Source organism: Pseudoliparis swirei, chromosome 4, assembly GCF_029220125.1.
Source record: "Pseudoliparis swirei isolate HS2019 ecotype Mariana Trench chromosome 4, NWPU_hadal_v1, whole genome shotgun sequence".
In the NCBI taxonomy this organism is placed as follows: Eukaryota; Metazoa; Chordata; class Actinopteri; order Perciformes; family Liparidae; genus Pseudoliparis; species Pseudoliparis swirei.
In genome coordinates, this window is record NC_079391.1 from 12,111,828 (window position 1) to 12,132,126 (window position 20,299).

The following is a 20,299-nucleotide window of genomic DNA, read 5'->3' on the forward strand; positions in this document are numbered from 1 at the left end:
TTGGTATATGCAATCCAAAACTAAGGGACAGGCAATACAATGGTCCATTACAGTAAATAATTAGCTTAGTTCTGACTTTGTGGGATTTATTTGTAATCCTTATCTCTTACTCTTATATATGTTTGATAATAAATTGACCAGTCATCTACTTTTGAGGTGAATTCTGTGTTTCGGAAATATTTCCTTTATAATGTTAAGAAAACATTTCAAGGTAAGTGAAGGTGATATCTTTTTGAATATGATGAAGATTGTAAAGCTCCATTAAAAAAAGCAGAACATTTAAATCCAGCCTCTGAAGTAAACAGTGATATTTGCAGGCAAAAGGTTCTTGGAAATGAAAAGAATAGATTCACATAACAGTTTGTTCTGGAGATGCGCATTGATGAGAAAACGCTTAATACTAATCGTATAGTAAGAAACATGTCAGTGATCACTGAGGAATTTTGGTAATAATTATACATTTTTCATATATTTATTCTTCTGATATAAACTGATATAATCCGTGTTTACAGCACTCACTGATCAGTTTTGTGCTTTCATTTAATTTAAACTATGCTCATCAATCCATTATGAAACACCAAGCACAATTATATTGAATATACAAAGCTGCTAAAAGGAAAAATAATGAAACACGCTACATAAACGTGAAGAATGCTACCTGTATGTTGGCTGGCTCAGGGATGGCAACAATAACAAACCATTTAAATATTCACAGTTTATAGCATATCCACCTGACAAAGGACCAAAAACGGATGCTGTTGTTCCTCTTCTATTGGAGAAAAATGTTATCTGGGCTTTGTTCGGAGATAAAGTAAGATATGTGTTTGGGTTTCTATCTTTTCTGAGGTTAAGTTGCCAACTAAACCTGACTGTATTTTCTGTCTTGTTATGATTTATTTTCTCCCTGTTGCAACTGAAAGAAGCATAAAGAGCTCAAGCTATAGCAAATGTATCACATTGCGGAAGTTATGTCACTTCACAGTTGAACACGCCGGAAACGGTGACACATCCCAAGTAAACAGACTTCTCCACTGCTGCGGTTTCTCACCTGGTATTAAGAAGACCTAATTACTGGGTTATTAACCAATTATTTTACATAGAATACACTAACTTGGCAACCGGCACCTGCTAACTGCCAAACACACTAATTGCTAGGTTTTAGTGGTTGTGCCATTCATGTTTCACGCTGTTGCATTCTGGGATTTGTTGAGGTTTTGCATCTGTACTTTGAAACAGAGCTTCCAATTTTATCAATAGAGTTCACTTGAGCTAATCCACGATTTGCCTCTAGTTCATTCCAATGTCAATTCATAGTAGTTTGATTTGAAATTGTGAATTGTATGGGTCTGAAAATATTATCTCATTGTCATCCAAGATAAGGCCAGTCCTGCAGATGGACAGACGTATGGTACATGAGGGAAGGTCGATGTAATAAAATATCTGAATGCAGCGTCGCCAGCAATATCTATACTTCCTATGATTCAATCTGGTTTGAATAGTGTCTGCATTTTCCAGTTGAGCAATCTAATTTTGACTGTGGCATACAGCACATCTTCAAATGATCTGAAGATACAACACAAGGAAAACAGTAACATAAAGGACAGAGGTTCTGAATTCCAAGGCCAGTCAGGAATAATAAGCCTTCATCCGATGGATGTATCATCACTGAGGGATTGGCCTGCATGCATAAAAATAAGGGAGGGGGGGGGGGCAAACAACACAAGCCTCCGGGACTCATGAAACAGCTGGATGGTCATGGTTTGCACAGCCAGAGTGAAGCGCTGGATCCACACTGAGCAGAGAAATGTAACCCACAGCCTCTGTCATACTGTCCTTGTGTAAACACTTGATAGGTGTGAAGAATGAAATAAATGAGTTACAACACATTTAGAAAGATTTTCTCTCCAGTCCTTCTCCAAAAACCTTTCTCCCTCTCAGTTTGCTGGACTGGTGTTGTGGCCAAAGCGTGGTCCCAAAAGCAGGAAGTAGGTTATTCTGTTGGGGTGGTGGCGACCGGGCTGAGGATGGGGGTCAGTAGGTCCCTCATTGGACACATAGGGGAGATGGCCTTATGGCTGTAGTACTCCACTACTTGCTTGGGCACCTCTGCCAGAACACATTTGGCCAAGGCTGCAGGTGAAGCCTGCAATAGAGACAGAGAACAGCTGGAGGAGTCAAAACAACTGTTCGGCGTTGTACTTAATCTGAGCTACAGAACATTTACCAGTGAAGCTTTTAAGTCATTTCTATTCCTGATCAAACTGACGGTGTAAGGATTACTTTCTTTGTTTCACTTTAAAAGAGGTATGTCAGTGTACTATATACTGTTGAATTCAAGGGTAATACCTGTTCTGTTCATGACACTGGAAAAAAAGGCCCTTTTACTTTCTTCCTAAGAGCGACATAACAATGCATTAATGTATTTGTCTTGCAGTGTTTACATTGTAGTGTTTTAGAGTTAATTGTTGCATTGTTAAAACCAGTTTGCATGCAATGCTGTTGTTAAAGCATATTTTAAAAAAACTAATTTCAGGAGAAAAAAATGCTAACATAAAGGTTCATTTATTATGTTCAGTTCTGTGCAATAAATCTGTCTAAATTGATAACTTTGGGAAAAAAGCAATTGTGAATTTTGCAGTTGTGATTTTAAACAAGTGTTTCCTCAAACTCTGGGTGATTTACAAAAAAACATATTCAAGTTAACTTTACAGATAAGTTACTACAAGGGGAAAAACAACACCTGTTTAGAAAACGGGGCACCAGAAGCCTCTAGATTGCATAGATTCTGTAAGATTCTTTACCGGAGAGATGACCAACATGTATTCCCTTATATGGTGTTTTAATGATGGTGGTGAAAAAGCGTTGTGCAATGCACCAGTTTAAACTCTCCCAAAGGTGTTTAACTGGTGTGAGATATGGAGACTGAAGACCATGTAGAATATAATCCACATCATCTTGTATACTCTTCTCCTCACTTCTCAACACCTTGTTTCCTATACGAAGCGTCTGTATTTGCTAGATTTATCTACCTATTTATTCAGTTTTTCTCTTAAATTTGCCAGCCTTAAAGTAAATATACAGGCCTACTGTAATGCACATTTGGGGAAAGAGTTTCGAATGTGCGACTTCAAATCCACACCAGGCTGTACAGTTGTACAACCTAAATGTTGCAGCCTGCATGTAGCTACATGAAGAATACATCAGGTTTTTTTATTTTTCTGGATCTCCTTTAGTCTGATGTCCATCTGTGGCACTGGCAAAGTCAGCGATAAGCTTGCAGCATGCTCTTCTGAATAACAAGTGATGGGGGCGTTATGTAAAAAATATATAATGTCCATGAGCATCGCTAGCACAGCATTTAGAAGGAGTGTGGTTGATACTGAAAGTAAACAAGTGAAGATTGACAGACGGAGAGAAGAACTAACCGTTTTGAAGTCTCTGAAGGGCACGAACTGAACAATATCCCTCAGGACTGACTCGCCCTTCGGTGAGCGTAGAACTCCATCATCTCCATCCAAAATCTGCATATCTGTGAAGTCTGCATTGCCCACACCAACAATGATTATGGAGAGAGGCTGGTAGGCGGCTCTCACAATAGCTTCACGCGTGTCTGCCATGTCTGTCACCACCCCATCCGTAAGGATGAGCAGGATGTGGTACCGCTGGAAGAAGAAACAAGCTTTCAGTGTGTATTTATCCATATGGACATTAACCCAATCTAACGACACAGTGTGGTTACACGCAAGAACACCTCTCAGTGGGTGTTGTGGTCTAAAGGCCTATTGTGCTATCTTTGCTCATTTTACAGCCTCCCCTGAGTAGATAACGGTATGTGTGGCACTTTATTAAAATGTTACATAGAAAACAAGGGGCTCAAGGACGGATAACAAAAGGAGGATATTAAAAATAAAAGACATAGAACTCAGAAATAACAAACAACAGAAGAGACATCTGATGAGTGTGAATGTGTGTATTTGTGAAATTAATGTCTGTGTCCACTAAGCCCTATGATATGAGAATATAAGAATTACAAGAAAATTAGCATGGCATTGATAGTTTCCGATTGGTCCTGTGAGTCGTAATTAGTTTGTTGTCACTGTGTTTATGTGTTACTCAAAGTCAGTGCAATTACAAAAGTGGAATAGCTTAGAACACAATGTCCATGCAGCCGGTGGTAAATTAAGAGAGTGAATAGATAAAAAATACTTGTGTTCTTAATCCCAAAGAGATATTAAGGAGTGATATGCAGCACAATAACTAGATTTGCCACTTCAACAGCATTTCTAACAGAAAAAAGGGTCAGTAATATGGAGAACATGTATAAATATACAACAGCAATACAGCACGGTATTTCTTCATTATTTAAAGAATACTAATTTGTTCTACAATGGGCCCCTTTTTCCTTTTTGAGTCGGAGGGCATTATTATATTAACAGTGAGGTGAACTAGAGGCTACTCACTCTGCGAACTCAAAAGGATGCACTTCAACAAAGCCTGTACTACATTCATATATTTCTAATAGAGTATATAGAGTCACTCACAGAAGCGTCTTTAATGCTGCCGTCGCCGGCTGCCAGCTTGGCTATCCTGTTAATGATGGGAGAAACATTGGTTGGGCCATACAATTGGATCTTAGGAAGGCAGTTCTGGTATGCCTCAACCACTCCTTGGATCTCTGATCAAAAGGGAGCACAGAGCAAACAAAGTGAAGGACACATTAAATACAGTTATCTACACATCATTAAATACGCACATCATCAAACAACCACTGTAAAGTAAAAAAGGTACAGTCAGATGACTCATACACTATAGTCTCCCAGAAAAGTAAAAGAAGCCTGAACATGTTTCCTGCCTAACACAAGTTAAAGAAGTAAAATACTCTAAAGAAGCCAAGTTTGTGGCTTGTTCATGTGTATTTTAAGGAGTGATCAATCATGAAATCCATTTGGACAATCAAATATAAACACTACTATGACTTTGGTAGAAAACTAGGAAAGGAGGAACAAAATGTTGACAACAAATATTTCCAGAGGAGTTGGTTTCCTTCTTTATTGTCGGATGTTATGAATATGAACTGTCATGTATTCATGTACCTGACATGTGGGATGTTGGTACTTCAGCAGCTGCAAATGACGGATGATAACTCTAGTATCACTAGGAGATGCACTTTTCAGGGAAACTAGTGTACAAAGCCGTTCCTTACCTTCACATTCATCATCCTCTGGGTTGAAATTAATGGCAAAGTCATGGGACACCTGTGGATTGAGAAAGAGGAAGTTGTGAAATACTTACCGAACCCACTAGGTCTGCAAGGAAACATTTTGATTTTCATTTTTTTTACATGGCTGCAATATTTTGGAATCTGTGAAGGCTTGGACTTTTATTTCTTCTTTTGTTAAGAAGTTATTTGTGCGATGCTGTTTGATTTGAGCTCAGCAAAACCAAGGGAATCAATAGTGCCAATAACAAACTGCAATGTGAGGGATCCTACAACAAAATGTGATTGCTTTTGAGTTATAATCTACAACAGTGCTACTGTCAACAAATGATACTGGGAGTCAGTTCGCAAACCAGGCAGGGTAATTAGTTCGGCAGTTTTTTTAATCAAAAACTAAATGAATGCATTTCTAGAGCACTGACATAGTGTTTGCCTTGGATGTCTGCATGTGTACAGTTACCACAACACATTTCAAGGCTATAAGTAAGAGCATATATATTTATAGAGTGACTTCATGACTGATTCACTGGTTCAGCATGATTACATTACATTACATGTCATTTAGCAGACGCTTTTATCCAAAGCGACTCACAATAAGTGCATTCAACCTCGAGTACAAACTAAGAACAACAAGAATACAGAAAGTAACATTTCCTCAACATAGTCAAACTACAAAAGTACCATAATAAGAGCGATTTAAGTGCTACTGAAGTGCCAATCTGTGCTTTAATCCAGATATAGTCGGAAAAGATGTGTTTTTAGTTTCCGGCGGAAGCTGTAGAGACTTTCTGCTGTCCTGATGTCAGTGGGGAGCTCGTTCCACCACTGAGGAGCCAGGACAGCAAACAGTCTGGATGATGATACATTTAAATGAACTACAAAAGTTCACTCGAGTGCAGATCTCTGCCAGGTGTGTCTACAGGCCCCCATCCCACACCAAGAACAGTGGAAGCTCACAGGTCTGACAATTAGTGCAACATTTTCTGTGGATGTCAGTTTGAGCCATAACAAAGATAAAAATGTGGCATACAACTAACTATGGAATACAGTAACAGATTACCACAACAAAAATCAGGCTTATGAGTTCAGTAGTATGCTAGGTTAACTGTGGATAGACAGATAGACACACACACACACATACACACACATACACATACACACACAAGACCAAACACATGATCGCCTCCTGACTTAAGTATAGGTGCTAACACTATGTTAGGGAAAATTAATAAATACAATTGTATTGAGGGTTTGCACATAATTTAATCTAAATATCGTCAATATTTCTTATAAATAAAGCAATGTCTATTTCAAACACTGATTAAAAATACCTCACTGTTTCAGGGGTATTTTACAGTGAGACCTGGTTGAGTAAGGTACTGATCTCTATACACTACATTCTGAAATGTCTACTTGTATTACTTTCTGAATCATCACTTCCTCACACGATACAGGAGCGAGCATTTAGCGTGCACTACACGCTTAAAATCTGGTTTCTGAAAAGAGATGGAAACCCCTCTACTTTTATTTGGTCTATTCCAAACATCAGATTTACTTTATTTATCTCAAAGCTGTTAAATTGGCAAAAACAAAATGCCCTTCTTAATACCTCCCTCACAAGAAACCGTTTTTTCCCCGCAAGCACCAACTGTCAGCCAGATCAGTGACAGCTGACTCCTCTCCAGCTGGCTAATTTCTCCTCATTTTTTCTTCTTTAATGTGATTAACAGCCTGCGTTCAGTCAGTGTATCGAAAGATATTAGTAGTCCTGGAGAAATTATTATTATCATACAGACCACCATTTGGTTTTTGTATTGGGCCACGGCAAGAGGCGGGGTCTTGCTTTGTATCTCATGTAACAGGCCTGTTTCACGGCAAACCCTTTGACATGAAGACCTCAGATGTAACTAACAACATTAATGATGACTGTCATTTATTTATGTTCTCCAGTTGTAAAGCTTTGTAATTGTGCAGGCTGGTTCAATGACATAGCTGACAGGGATACTTAAATGGTCATTAGTTACACCTATGTTTAAATATATTACAATCCATTATTTTTTGAGGGGGGAAGGTTAAAGCACCAGTGCAACAACACTCCTTTTAAAGACCCTGAACTCATAGTGTCTTTATTGTCTTCTTACTATGAGCAAAGGGATGAACTCAATATGTTCTGCCAAAGATGGGAGTCAGTTTGGGTTATTTCCCTTGAGATAGTTCTGTATTTATGTTTTCTCACTGGTTTGAAAAGGAGACGGCTCATTTGGGAAACTGGAATGTCACATGCTTCACAACTCTAATCAGGATATTGGGCAACATTTAAATCTCAATCTGAGTGGGATATTTGAATATGTCGGGAGGTCATTGGCAATCAAACCACCATCACACAAACGTGTGTATTTGGTCCCGACAAAGGAACATGTGATACATCGTGGCTTCAGAATCTAATTTAGTGCCCAGCCGGTTTTCATATATTTCAGTTCAGGACTGGTTGATGTACAGAGAGACTTTTTAGGAATTATAATGCTTCTTATATGTTTATTTATGTTTTCTTGTGTTCTACTGATTCAGAGCTAGTATCATTAAGAGGTATTATTTCTCTGAAAAATGACCAACAGGTAGAGACAGGACAAAAAGAGGCGTCTTGAACATTTTACCCGGGGGGATTTCTATCGCTGTCACTCATTTTTAATGAATTTATTGAGATGATAAAGTACACGCAGTAGGATACACGCCCAACACGCTGCACACGCTCTGCACTCACATACCTACATGTCACCATGGTTACACAATGATTTGCATACATATATACATCCCTTCATGGACAGTTTGCCACCAGCAGATGTATTTGATAGTAGTTTAGCTCTAAATTCATGCAAAAATCCCATATATATTATCATATCTGTGGGTTGCTTCCTTATTTAGTTTCAAGCCACAAACGAACCAACCCAGAGTCTGATTGGGAGCAAGCGTGGATGTTAAGTCTGCATCACAGTGTAATGGACAGCTTTTACACCCGCTGCAGACAAACCGCACTAAACGGGCGAACACACTAGAGTCCATCTTAACAAAACCAAACAAGTTAGATGTGAAAGCATCCTTAAACTCTTCATAAATAATACTTCACGAGTGCAAGTTTCCTGAGGCATTAAATTAACAAAACACAATAGTCATTACAAGGAAATGTGAGGCGTACCATTTATTCTCAAGACTCACTATCTGACACCTCATTGGCTGACAAATGAACATCTTGTATCTTTACTTTGTATTTGTTTTCAAATCACACTTACTATGCAGAATCCATTATTAAGGATACAAGAGTGCACTTCAGGCAGCAGAAAGAGCCCATCAAATATGCACACAGCCATAGCCTATGAGGATGATGCAGTTCACGATGACGAGTATAATGACTTAATTAGCATTCACCTGCACCACCAACTACAATTCGGTAACAGCATGAAGTAAAATAAATTTTATTCCTACAGGGCATGTCACTGTCATGGTAAATTGAGAAATTAGTAGTTTGCACTTACTGAGCCACAAAGCTTTGCATGATTTTAATTATCTTTATCAGTGTTCCACATCAGCACAAAGAACAGTACAATCACGTGAAGAAATATGACATTGTGGATATTTAATATCAAACAGCATAGTGAATCAACCATGCACGCATGCTTGTGTGTGTGTGTGTGTGTGTGTGTGTGTGTGTGTGTGTGTGTGTGTGTGTGTGTGTGTGTGTGTGTGTGTGTGTGTGTGTGTGTGTGTGTGTGCATGCGTGCGTGCGTGCGTGTGTGCGTGTGTGTGTGTTCACAGATGTCAAACGTCTGCCCAGGGCTCTATTCAGAATCACTGAAGGCTTTTGGTTCTCAAATTCCAATTTGCCTTCAAATGCTCTCGGACTCATGAATTCTTATGTAAATTGAGCATCAACACTGTGGGGCTTTTATCTCATTGGAGCATGTAATTTTCTCAGGACAAGTTGATATTTTAAGGAATGGGGCTTATGAATAAAAATCAAGACAGAATTTGACAGAATGACAAATTGTGTCATAAAACCATTCATGGAAATTAGATGCGTAACGTAAAGTCTTGGGGGAGTGGCAATACGTGCACTATAGTGTTCTTGTGAAGGGAGGAACAGAGGAACACAATAAGGGGAGGTTGAGCATCAATGAAAAACGAGGAGGGCAGAGATGTGCAGAGAGATACTCACCTCATAATGTGGAGGGATTCTGGCACCAAACCCCAGAGCTGAAAATCTTTTGTCACTGTAAAGATAAGCAAATGAACCAGTCATGAACAGTTACTGCACTTGAATAGATTTTTGCAGTGATCTAAAATATATTGATGGCCTATTCATATATTCACATTTCCAATGGCAAAACCCGTACTTGTTTTCATTTCATGAATGCGAAGAGCTTGAATGCGCTCGTCGTGAAGACAACGTGTTCTGTCAATATGCTTTTTGAAGGCTGAAACCAGATGAAGATATTGTAACGTTTTGTTCTACACGATGACAAATGTCATCCCTGCAAGAAATTACCACCATTTAAAAAAAAGTATTGTCCATGGCATTTGTATAAAATGTTTGCTGTACTCATTTTGCTTACTTTAACTAGTCCTTTTTTAAAGATACAAGCTTTCACTAGGCAAGGAGGAACTTAAAAATAGTTGCATTGTAGGAGGTGTTGTGTATATGTATATACATATATATGACTGACAAAACAGCCCCAAATATCCAGCCCAGTGGAATCACAAATAACTTCTCAAGCTCGACAGAATTGGGAAGTGATGTGTTTGATTCATTTTCTCTGGAGATAGTGTGGGAGCATTAGAGAGTATACACAGCTACATTTACACTGTTAATACATGTTGATTTATTTGGTTTGTTGACAAGTGTTGATTGGAGAATTATTTGTCCACGCATAGAGCTAATATGGCTTTGAGGCAGCTGAAGTTTAATTAGCTCTGAGGACTTATATAAACCCTGGCAGAGTGAACAAAAGCTCAACTGTGAACTCTTGACAGAAGCAACTTTAGTTTGGCAAGTTTTAGTTACTTTAATAGTAGCAGTGGCAATCACTGTTGTTGTAGCAGCATTAGTAATACTTACAACTAAAAAGAGAGGCATTTATAATTATTATCCTTGTTTTGAGTATTTGTAGTAGTCATAGTATTAGAAGCAGTAGTATTGAACATTTGTATTAATACTAGGAGATGTGTTATTAATAAAGCAATTGTATTATTATTGCATTTCCTCAAGGACGTTGGATGAAATAAAAAAGATAATTTGTGTTTTTTCATAACCTTTTAATATTGTTTATGTTCCGGTGGCTGAAAATGGGAACAGCAACAGCCTGTAGGTTTAGTTAGGAAGACAGTGAATCTGGTACATGAGCCATGTTGAGCACATATTTGTTCATCATTGTCTTCTGTTCTCAAAAAAACCCATTTGAATGAGTCCAACTTTGATTCTCTGTAATGCAACCTCTCCACACACCCCGGCTAATGTGCTGGACTGTATTCAGTTATCAACACACTCCAAATAAATGAAAATATTTTAGTGTCCAATGAGCTCTGCAACTGATGCAAAAGCACAAACAACTGTCTTTCCTCTCTACTAACCTTCAACATGTACATGTTTTCTATTCAATTTTTTATCCATTTTCCATCTCCATTCTCCGTCCACTGAAAACAGGCCTTACTCCCACTACTGTGACCTTTCAATCACACTGGGGTATGTTGTTTGGATGCAACATAATAGATCATTTCTTTCGTATTGTATTTTTTTAACCAATGTAGGGCAATAATGTTAATGGTAACATGTTCTCATGAGGAAGGAGTGATTCATGCTGAGCCAATTTTATCATGATATGTATTGAGCAGCACTCATTATCTTGACCTCGACACCCTATGCATCATTTTATAAGTTTGCCCATGGAGCCTTAATTAAATGATTCTATGCGTATGTTATACATTTCTTAAGAGATTGACTATTTGGCTCTCCAGGTGTAGAAGTACCAAGTCATTTTTATGATATGAAGTTAAGTTCAGCATGGTCCTTGTTTCCTCTCTTTGTCAGCACGTGAAAAGCCCCGGGGAGATGTGCCCGGTGTAATAGCCCTCTCAGCAAGCTAAACGAGCCTCTGCCCACACAGACACAAGCTCGTCACTCCAGCTCCGTAATGCACTCCTCTGCAGGGTCTCTAAAATCCCACATCACCTCGTCCTAGATTCACTAAAGGCTAAAAGGTGTGCTTACCCACGTATTTTTACACCTCAATAATAATTGCAATTTAAGAGGGAGTGACTGCCTACACTCGCTGTCACTGTTCATCCAGAGGCATATGCCCATGTATGGTACTCTTGTATGTTTAGTAAACAAGAAAATGATAACACTAAAAGAAGGAGCTGCTAATTTCCCAGCAGGGTTTCAGTGTCTCCCGTGCTATCTCTTGGCTGCTATAATTAGCCAGACAGTGCTCCCCTGATATTCAATTGGAGGATCTACATAAATCAAGAGTCAGAGTATTAATCCTCATCTACCTTCTTTTTGTCAGATGAGAGGGTCTTTCTCTGACTCATATCATATTATAAATGGTTTCCTATTAATTAGCAAGAACCTGAAAGCCTGCCTTCAATAAGTAACATTTGTTTTGTACATTTGGATGTTTAATCTTTGTTTGGAAAAGTAAAAGACAATCAGTCATTTTCAAACAGAAATGTGTATGACTGAATCCAAAATCTGATAACGATATTAGCCAGTTTTTATATTTAGTGTTATGGGTACTCTCTCATGAAGTTAACTTCAGTGTCTTTAATGAGTCCTTAAACAGGCCTCCCGCTGCACCGTCATCTGATTCTACACCACGCTGTTATTTCAACACCCATTATGCCTCCCACTTCATTTTGAAGAGCTCGCTATCGTGGTGCTATCCCTTGTCTCTGCGTGTGTCTGTGTGTAGTTCAGGGTAATGAGCCCATGCAAGCTGAGAACGGGAAAAAGGAGCTGCAACCGATGCTCGGAGATAACGGTGTCATTGAGTTATCCACAGGAGAAAGCACATGCAGCCACGCCTGTGAGCAACAGTTAGCACTGAGCTTACACACAGCAAAGACACAGGCTCCAGCTCTAGAGCTCGCTCTCTCTCTCTTTCTCTCTCTCTCTCTCTCTCTTTATGTGCACAACATTATATTGAGGATTTTATTATGACAACAGATGTTTCGTCAGTAATAGCATTTAGAAAAGAAGAGAAACTGTCAGGGACATTTGTCTTTCTTTGGTTTGTTGTTGTATTTGGAAAAATCAATTTGGGACAGATGTGGTGTTTGTTATCATTATCTGTTTTTCAAAACTGTTACGCAGGAACAGATTAGAAAAAGATTCACAAAAAGTTCAGGAAAAGAAACTGAAGTTGCACAGCATTTCGATGCATGTGGCTTTAAAGGTATGTTATTGTTCTGATGGATTGTTAAAATCTGTAAAGTGATGGATACTTTGACCAAATGGTTTGTCCAGTGTTTCCAGAATATTGTGTCAGTGTCCTTGACTGCTGCTTCCAAGCTCCAGCTTCAGCCCCAAATTAGCCTCATGCATAAGTAATGCCAAGGAAAGCCAAATTAGTTTGCTATAATGTTCCAGGTGCAAACACTTGCTCATGCATTACTTTGACATGGTTAACATTTGCCAATGTGAACACGATGAAGATAATCAACAAGAATGTATCTGTAGCAACCGGCTGCTGTTTTGACAATGAGAGTCTGTTGACGACACAAAATACATTTCAGTAAAGAAAGAAATCGGAGTTGGAGGAGCTAACGGCCGACCTCTCAGCTCCATCAGCTCTGGACCAAACTGCTGAGCAGAAATGTAATAACCTGCTATATTTACTGCCATTCGGTTTCAGTCCTCCATGATTTCCATTCCAATCCTTCTGCTGTGATTCCGATAGAGGGGCTCATTTCAGTGAGAGTGATCTCATCAAAATGGCTTGCAAGGAACACTCTGAATCTCTATTTTACAACAGGAGACACTAACAATCACTGGAGCCCCCAAATAACCTTTGGTGAGAAACAAAAGACTGACAAACCTATCGTAGTCTTGGCAGATCTCCCCCACTGCTATCAGGGCCTTCAGGTACTCGTTGGGCTGGTAAGGGTTGATGTAGTGCAAAGAGCAGCTGTTCCGGGGGTCTCCATTGGAGGCTGTGAAGTCAATGGCAACCTGGTAGAAGGAAATGTGAAGCATGAACAATATGACAGAATCCATTCAGTTTTTATTTTGCTGCTCGACATTTTGATTTGGCTGCTTATGATATTATAAATTATTCTTCATGAGCTAGCCTGAAATATGCATAATGGCAGTATAAATGAAGTGATCCGAGGCAAGAACTTGCGCTTTTAACACCCACATAGATGCAGCTCCAGTACACAGTAGATCTAAGTAGACGACTATTTCAAGGGGGGACTGCGTCTACCACAACAAATTCCTCTGAATTAATATTCATTGCTTCAGTAATCCAGTGGGAATGAGAGGTAGCACAACAGAGGGCAGAGTTGAAGGTCCACAAAGCTGCCCACAAGAAAACTTACTGATGGACAAAAACATGTTTCAAGGATAAAAACGTTTTTATTACTAGGTAATCTTTCACAAACAGAAAATGTAACATTCGCTGAGTATGCTAACGAACTGCCAAAGAAAAGGCAGACCAAAGTCTGTTTATCTACATGCAATATGGTCTTTAACACATAAGTAATCTGACAGGTCATTCATACAACCAGCCAGTGCAGTTAAAAATTCAATAACAGTAATGTGCCACGGCACAGACTGCTCAATTTACCGTAAAGTGAATCTGGCATCCTCCCATGATGTAATCTAAGAAGGAGTACACTCTGTGGAGCTGCAACCAAATTAAAACATTTTTTTTTTAAAGGCAAAATCTCAGAAGCATCTGGTCATTAAAATTAAATTAACTCAACAAATCTGTTGACAGTAAAGGATAAAACAAGTGATATATTTATGGAGAATTACAGGAACTAAAAACACCTTCTGTTAAGGTAGCTGTGAAATTTCTCATTTAGCTGTACGGTACGAGAAACCAAACAAGATTGTTTCTATGTTCAGAGCCAATATGCATTAAAGTACTTATTGCTTCGATTCGTTCATATTGTTCCTCCAATTCTAAGGAACTGTTTCCTCCAACAAAAAGCCTCCAGGATAAATTGTTTGTTCCTATTTCAGAATGTAAAGTAATCAAATAAAACACTGATTGGTTCAACTGATTCTTACCTTGAGGTCAGTGAGGATGACAACTCCGGAGTTTTTATAGTTTCTCTTCTTCTGTTTGTACTTGGGGTTGACACAATCCCACATCACCTTAAACGAAGCAAGTGGAAGACGAAGAACCGGAGCCACAAACGGCAGCGTTGTGAACATTGGTGATCAATCTTAAGCAACATGACATTTGTTTAATCTGGGATGGATTTCAGCAGAGAGTAAAATGAGAGGCTTATTGGAAATGGGTGAAAAAGGTCTCTACTCCACCTCTCCATGCACTGACCTTATTTCCACTGGAAATCTTCTGCATTTCTCTGAACGTGGCGTAGAACTCGCCAATGAAGTCATGTTTCCCCCTGGAGTCATAATCCCACACGAGGCACTGTGGCACACAGGGACAAGACTGTTTACTACTTTCTCTCTGTTGGTTTGGCCATATTTATTCTTACAACATGTATTCAATTATCCTGAAAATATTCAATGAGAGTATTTTATTCTATTACTGTTAAATCCTGACGCCTGTGTTTTTTACTGATGCCGACTTGTTGATGTGGATGTTGCTAAAGTTCTCTTACCTTGAGCTTCCGCTCCTCATCACAGCTGCACAGAGATATGAGAGACATTTTGAAGGGCTCCCACACCGGATTCAGGTTGTTTTTAATCACCTGTTGGAGTGGGAACACATTACATATGAAGCAAAGCTGCAGAAAAAAAGATTTAAACTGAAGAGTCTATACAAAGAAGTTACCTCAGTTCTGTGCACAAGCTGTTCGGTTTCATCGTCATTGATTCGGTATATTTCCAAAAATGGGTCTGACTTGCTGAAGAGATCCTGCATCGTAAACAGAATATCAAAACTACTGAATCTGAAAGGGAATACAGGACCCTGTAACAATTCATCCATTTGAAAGATTAACATGCTGAATTAATAAGTATTGCCTCTGGAATCATCAGAGCACATCTCTTACTGAAATTGCTTTTATTCAAATAAGGAAAAGTAAGCAGGAGTCATTGAGATCAAGATCTATTTAATGAGAACAAATGACACATACAACCTCACATTTAACACTGAGATTTGACTTTTTAGATGTTACATACCATGGGGCTGTTTTAAACATTTACACAAGCAAAACATTTTTTGAAATCACTGCCTATTGAAAAAAATAAAAAATATAATTTGGCTTATTTCAATATCTATCTTTTTTTTGGATCTTTTGGAAAGCAGGAAACTGTAATTTATACAAATGGCTGTTGACACAGATTTGTATCAGTGCTGATTGCATATGTAATTGTCTCTGTGATTAAAGGTCAGGGAGAAGCAGGCATAACATTTACAGGAAAGTGGGGTGGCTCTTTGGAGGTGACACAATCAAGATTGAGAAAAAATATCTAACCTTTGGTCGGAAGTGTGAGAATATTTCACAAGTTTACGCCATACGCCATTCTGTGTATTCTTCCTTTCCCTCAATCACAGACCTTTTTCTTAAGCCAATAGCTTTTAATTGCCTGCTATTTTCTTCCTTACAGCCTTCATCGCAGTTCTGAAATATCATTATTAGTTTCTGCAAGCAACATTTGATACAGGCAGATTATTTTAACTTTCTCTTTCCCTCAATTACTGCAGATTTGCTAAATGCATCTGAAATCTCCCAGCATCAAGTTATCAGCATCTTGAATTTGAGTACACTCCACGGTGGTTGTGTCCATATTATCATCATGATAAGTTGAAAACATGCGTAAGATTTAGCAAATTGCCTTATCTGGGGGTCGCCTAAAATCATCTTTTGAGTCTCAAGTGCAGGTGTTTGAGAGCAGAGCATCACTGATTATTTAGGTCAATTGATTCTTCAGGCAGGAAAACAAATACTACTGTGTGTGTGTGTGTGTGTGTCTGTGTGTGTGTACACCAAATGAGACCGTTTAATGCTGCATTTCCCGCCACATTAGCCAGACACATCTCCTTAGGGAGTTGAGCAAAATGAGCTGTAGCATCCTCTATCTGTTGTCACAGCAACCGCTAGCCAGGGGTCATCACCGGCACGGACGCAGATGTCAAAATCTAATCGTAGGCCAGTTATGATATCTCATCATTCATCCTCCTGTTCATCTACATCTGCAATGTGATCCTTCAATATCTACAGCAGGTTGAGGTGATACAGAAAACAAGCAGCTAATTAGAAACATATCGCTGCTTCAGTCATCATCATCCGTCAGATCAATTGCTACGCCCGACATCAACCTGCCAGATTAGTGGCAGCTAATTTGCGTTGTTAAGAAAATTAGCATGATTTACATTGCTGATGAAATTAAATAATGGTAACTTAATCATAACAATGTTAAACTTGTGTGGCCTGTCGACATCCACCGTTTACTTTGTGTACAGTATCTATGTTTGCCTGAATGAACCAGTTACAAGTTACAGCCCAACGGCACAGAAATCTCATGAGGTCAGAAACCGGGAAATTATGTTGTATTTTCTCACTTCTGGTTCCTTTGTCTCAAATTAAATGGGTTGATTGAGATTTTGGTTGGACGCCTAAAATAAGGTCTGAAGTGAACACAAGCTTGAGAGATTTCAAGGTTTTGTCCTACGATATAAACTATGTCAGTAGATAGGCTACCCGTCTTGGGAATCTTTAAGCTTTTACATTTATTTTAAAAGGCGGTTGCTAACAAGTGACTAAATGACTCTACAAAGCATCTTTATTAATTTAGGCCGGCCATGCCGTTACTATTGTTAGTATTCGTGCCTAATTTGACCATCCTGCTATTTCTGCCATCTGCCGGGTTCCACGCAAATGGAGCATCAAACGCATCGAACCAAAAACCCATTTTAGCATTGTTGCATCATTTATTCGCTATATATATACATTCTAACCCTATATGAGTGACAGAAAACATTTCTCACACCCATGTTTGTTACACATGATGCACAAATGATCCACTTGAATGCCATCCCTCCGCCTTAGAAGGGGATGTTTACCTAACCGGAAATAAATTCTCCGTGTGCTTGAACACAGACTTGTCTTTTATCGATCAGTGTTGTTTGATATTTGGCATCCAGAACCTCTGTTTCAAATAAGCAGCTGAAATGCTTGTTCAGAATAAAAACATGAACACTTTTGTGTCTTTGTGTTTCATGATTACACCGCGTTGCTCCACAGTGATGCGCCCACAGCTGTAATCAGTTTAAACAAAGCAAGCGGGTGGATTCTTCAGGCGGAAATTCAATACTTCCAGTAGCACGCTGGATATATGAAGCAACTATCACGTGCAGGGGAAGATGCACTTTTTTAAATAATTTACCTTGTGTAAGAATCAAGTTCAATTTCCCTGTCAGAGTAGCAGAAAACTGCAAACTTCAATCTAAAAAATAAATGTACATGCTGCAGAAAAATGTTATTTTTCTCCCAATACTTCTGGAAATCAAGGGCAGACTGCTTCCTAAGGCTCCCTCCCAAGAACACGGAGTGACTTACGATCATCAGAGATGTAATTGGATGTAAGCTCCAGCTGTATTTGTGATTGAAATATGCTTTCAGTAAAGTTTGACAGTGTGAGAGCAGGAGCAGTCAAGGTCAGTCATATCCAGACTCAAACTAAAGTCATATGAATTCAACAAAGAAATAATATTTCACATGTGTCATCATGTGATTCAAGCTCCACATTTGTATGTTGACAAATGATCACTGTATAAAGCATTATGTTTCAACAAAGATGTGATATAAAGTGTTATTATAATTTTTTTCTCTCTCGATTAAACATGAAATTATATAATGACTAATAAAATAATACTGTACAAACACTAAAATAATACCGTACATGTACTAAAATATTAACGGTATTGGTATTGCCATCAAAACATTGTGCTCCACTCACCTTGTCATCAAGTTTCTTGGCACAGAACGAGAGCTCCACGTACCCATTGTTGCCAGAAATTTCCTCGGCGTGAACCTGAGAGGAAATATGATTTGTCAGTAATATTTTGTGCTTATGGGCTTTATTTATAGCAAGAAATCACAACCCTATAATCTATGTCTCGGGAAAGAAAAAACTCATCGAAGCTATCCTACTGTGGCCGGAATTGAAAATCTACTCTAAGTAAATTTCTTTGCACAAATGAGATTTGGTTGCAGAGTAAGATTATTATTATGTAGAATATTATTTGTTACGGTATGTGCCAGTATTTTAAACAGCAATACTTTAGTTTTTTGTGAGTTTTTATACACCACTATTACAAAAGGTAACTTTTACTTTAGTGTAGTATTAGTCATGTAAACATGAATATTAGTGTAGTATTAGTCACGTAAACATGAATATTAGTGTAGTATTTGTCACGTAAACATGAATATTAGTGTAGTATTAGTCACCTAAACATGAATATTAGTGTAGTATTAGTCATGTAAACATGAATATTAGTGTAGTATTAGTCACCTAAACTTGAATATTAGTGTAATATTAGTCATGTAAACATGAATATTAGTGTAGTATTAGTCACGTAAACATGAATATTAGTGTAGTATTAGTCACCTAAACTTGAATATTAGTGTAGTATTAGTCACGTAAACATGAATATTAGTGCAGTATTAGTCACGTAAACATGAATATTAGTGGAGTATTAGTCACGTAAACATGAATATTAGTGTAGTATTAGTCACCTAAACTTAAATATTAGTGTAGTATTAATCATGTAAACATGAATATTAGTGTAGTATTAGTCATGTCAATATGAATATTAGTGGAGTATTAGTCATGTAAATATGAATATTAGTGGAGTATTAGTCATGTAAACATGAATATTAGTGTAGTATTAGTCACGTAAACTTGAACATTAGTGTAGTTTTAGTCACGTAAACATGAATATTAGTGTAGTATTAGTCATGTAAACTTGAATATTAGTGGAGTATTAGTCATGTAAACTTGAAAATTAGTGGAGTATTAGTCACGTAAACATGAATATTAGTGGAGTATTAGTCATGTAAACATGAATATTAGTGTAGTATTAGTCACCTAAACATGAATATTAGTGTAGTATTAGTCATGTAAACATGAATAGTAGTGTATTATTAGTCACTTAAACATGATTATTAAATGGCATGACAATTAGACAGTAGAGAGCCCTCTTGGCTGCAAGCTGTTGTAGTTTATCGTCTCCACTTGAACATATAAGTTACCAGATGCAACACTAGTCCAAAGGCGTATAGCAGCGCTCTAGCATTCCTGAATGGCTGCTGAGTGTTCAGTATCTTGTGGCCCAGCACCCTGTGCTGCTCCCTCTGGCCCGTTCACAGGGAACAGAAGTTATCTCGGTTCTTCTTTTTGAAACTGACATAAAGTTCACATCAAACTGCTAAAACTGTGGCTGCAGTCATCTCAGTCATGATTTGACACGCCTGGACAATAATGATTGGCAACGTAGGGAACTTGCACTTTTTATCAGACAGCTTGTCCTGACATGTACCAAGTTCAGGTAAACATCATTATAAAAGCTGGGGTTTTGCTGCATAATATGTGTTTACTGTGCAAAACAACTTATGATAAAAACGGTTTAAAAACATATATTTGGTGTAAAATAATTGCTTGGAAAAAAAATGTAATACAAGCATCCAATTTAACGAAGGTGCACTGAACGATCCACATTTGCATGGATTAATTGGTCCAAAAAAATCCCTGTGTGAGAATTCTCCCAGTTGTCCAAGGACCTGGTGTCGGGCCGGAGATTAAACGACAAATATTTAACAAGGATGAGTTTGTCTTTAACTTTTCCCTTAGCACAGCGGTCCAATACTATCTCTAATAGCGCTGTA

At 38.3% G+C, this 20,299-nt stretch overlaps 1 protein-coding gene across 1 annotated transcript in view; it reads right to left on the reverse strand.

The window, feature by feature from the left end:
- Positions 1-1,990: 1,990 nt before the first annotated feature.
- The window catches only part of cpne7 (copine VII), a 23,682-nt gene continuing 5,373 nt past the window's right edge, over positions 1,991-20,299 (reverse strand). The window contains exons 4-15 of the mRNA XM_056412632.1: positions 18,372-18,446; positions 15,241-15,324; positions 15,068-15,157; positions 14,776-14,874; positions 14,505-14,591; positions 14,056-14,115; positions 13,306-13,439; positions 9,429-9,483; positions 5,204-5,255; positions 4,542-4,675; positions 3,426-3,662; positions 1,991-2,143 (exon numbers count right to left, since the gene is read on the reverse strand). Coding sequence (XP_056268607.1) covers positions 1,991-2,143; positions 3,426-3,662; positions 4,542-4,675; positions 5,204-5,255; positions 9,429-9,483; positions 13,306-13,439; positions 14,056-14,115; positions 14,505-14,591; positions 14,776-14,874; positions 15,068-15,157; positions 15,241-15,324; positions 18,372-18,446 — 1,260 coding nt within the window. The remainder of the gene's footprint in view (positions 2,144-3,425; positions 3,663-4,541; positions 4,676-5,203; positions 5,256-9,428; positions 9,484-13,305; positions 13,440-14,055; positions 14,116-14,504; positions 14,592-14,775; positions 14,875-15,067; positions 15,158-15,240; positions 15,325-18,371; positions 18,447-20,299) is intronic.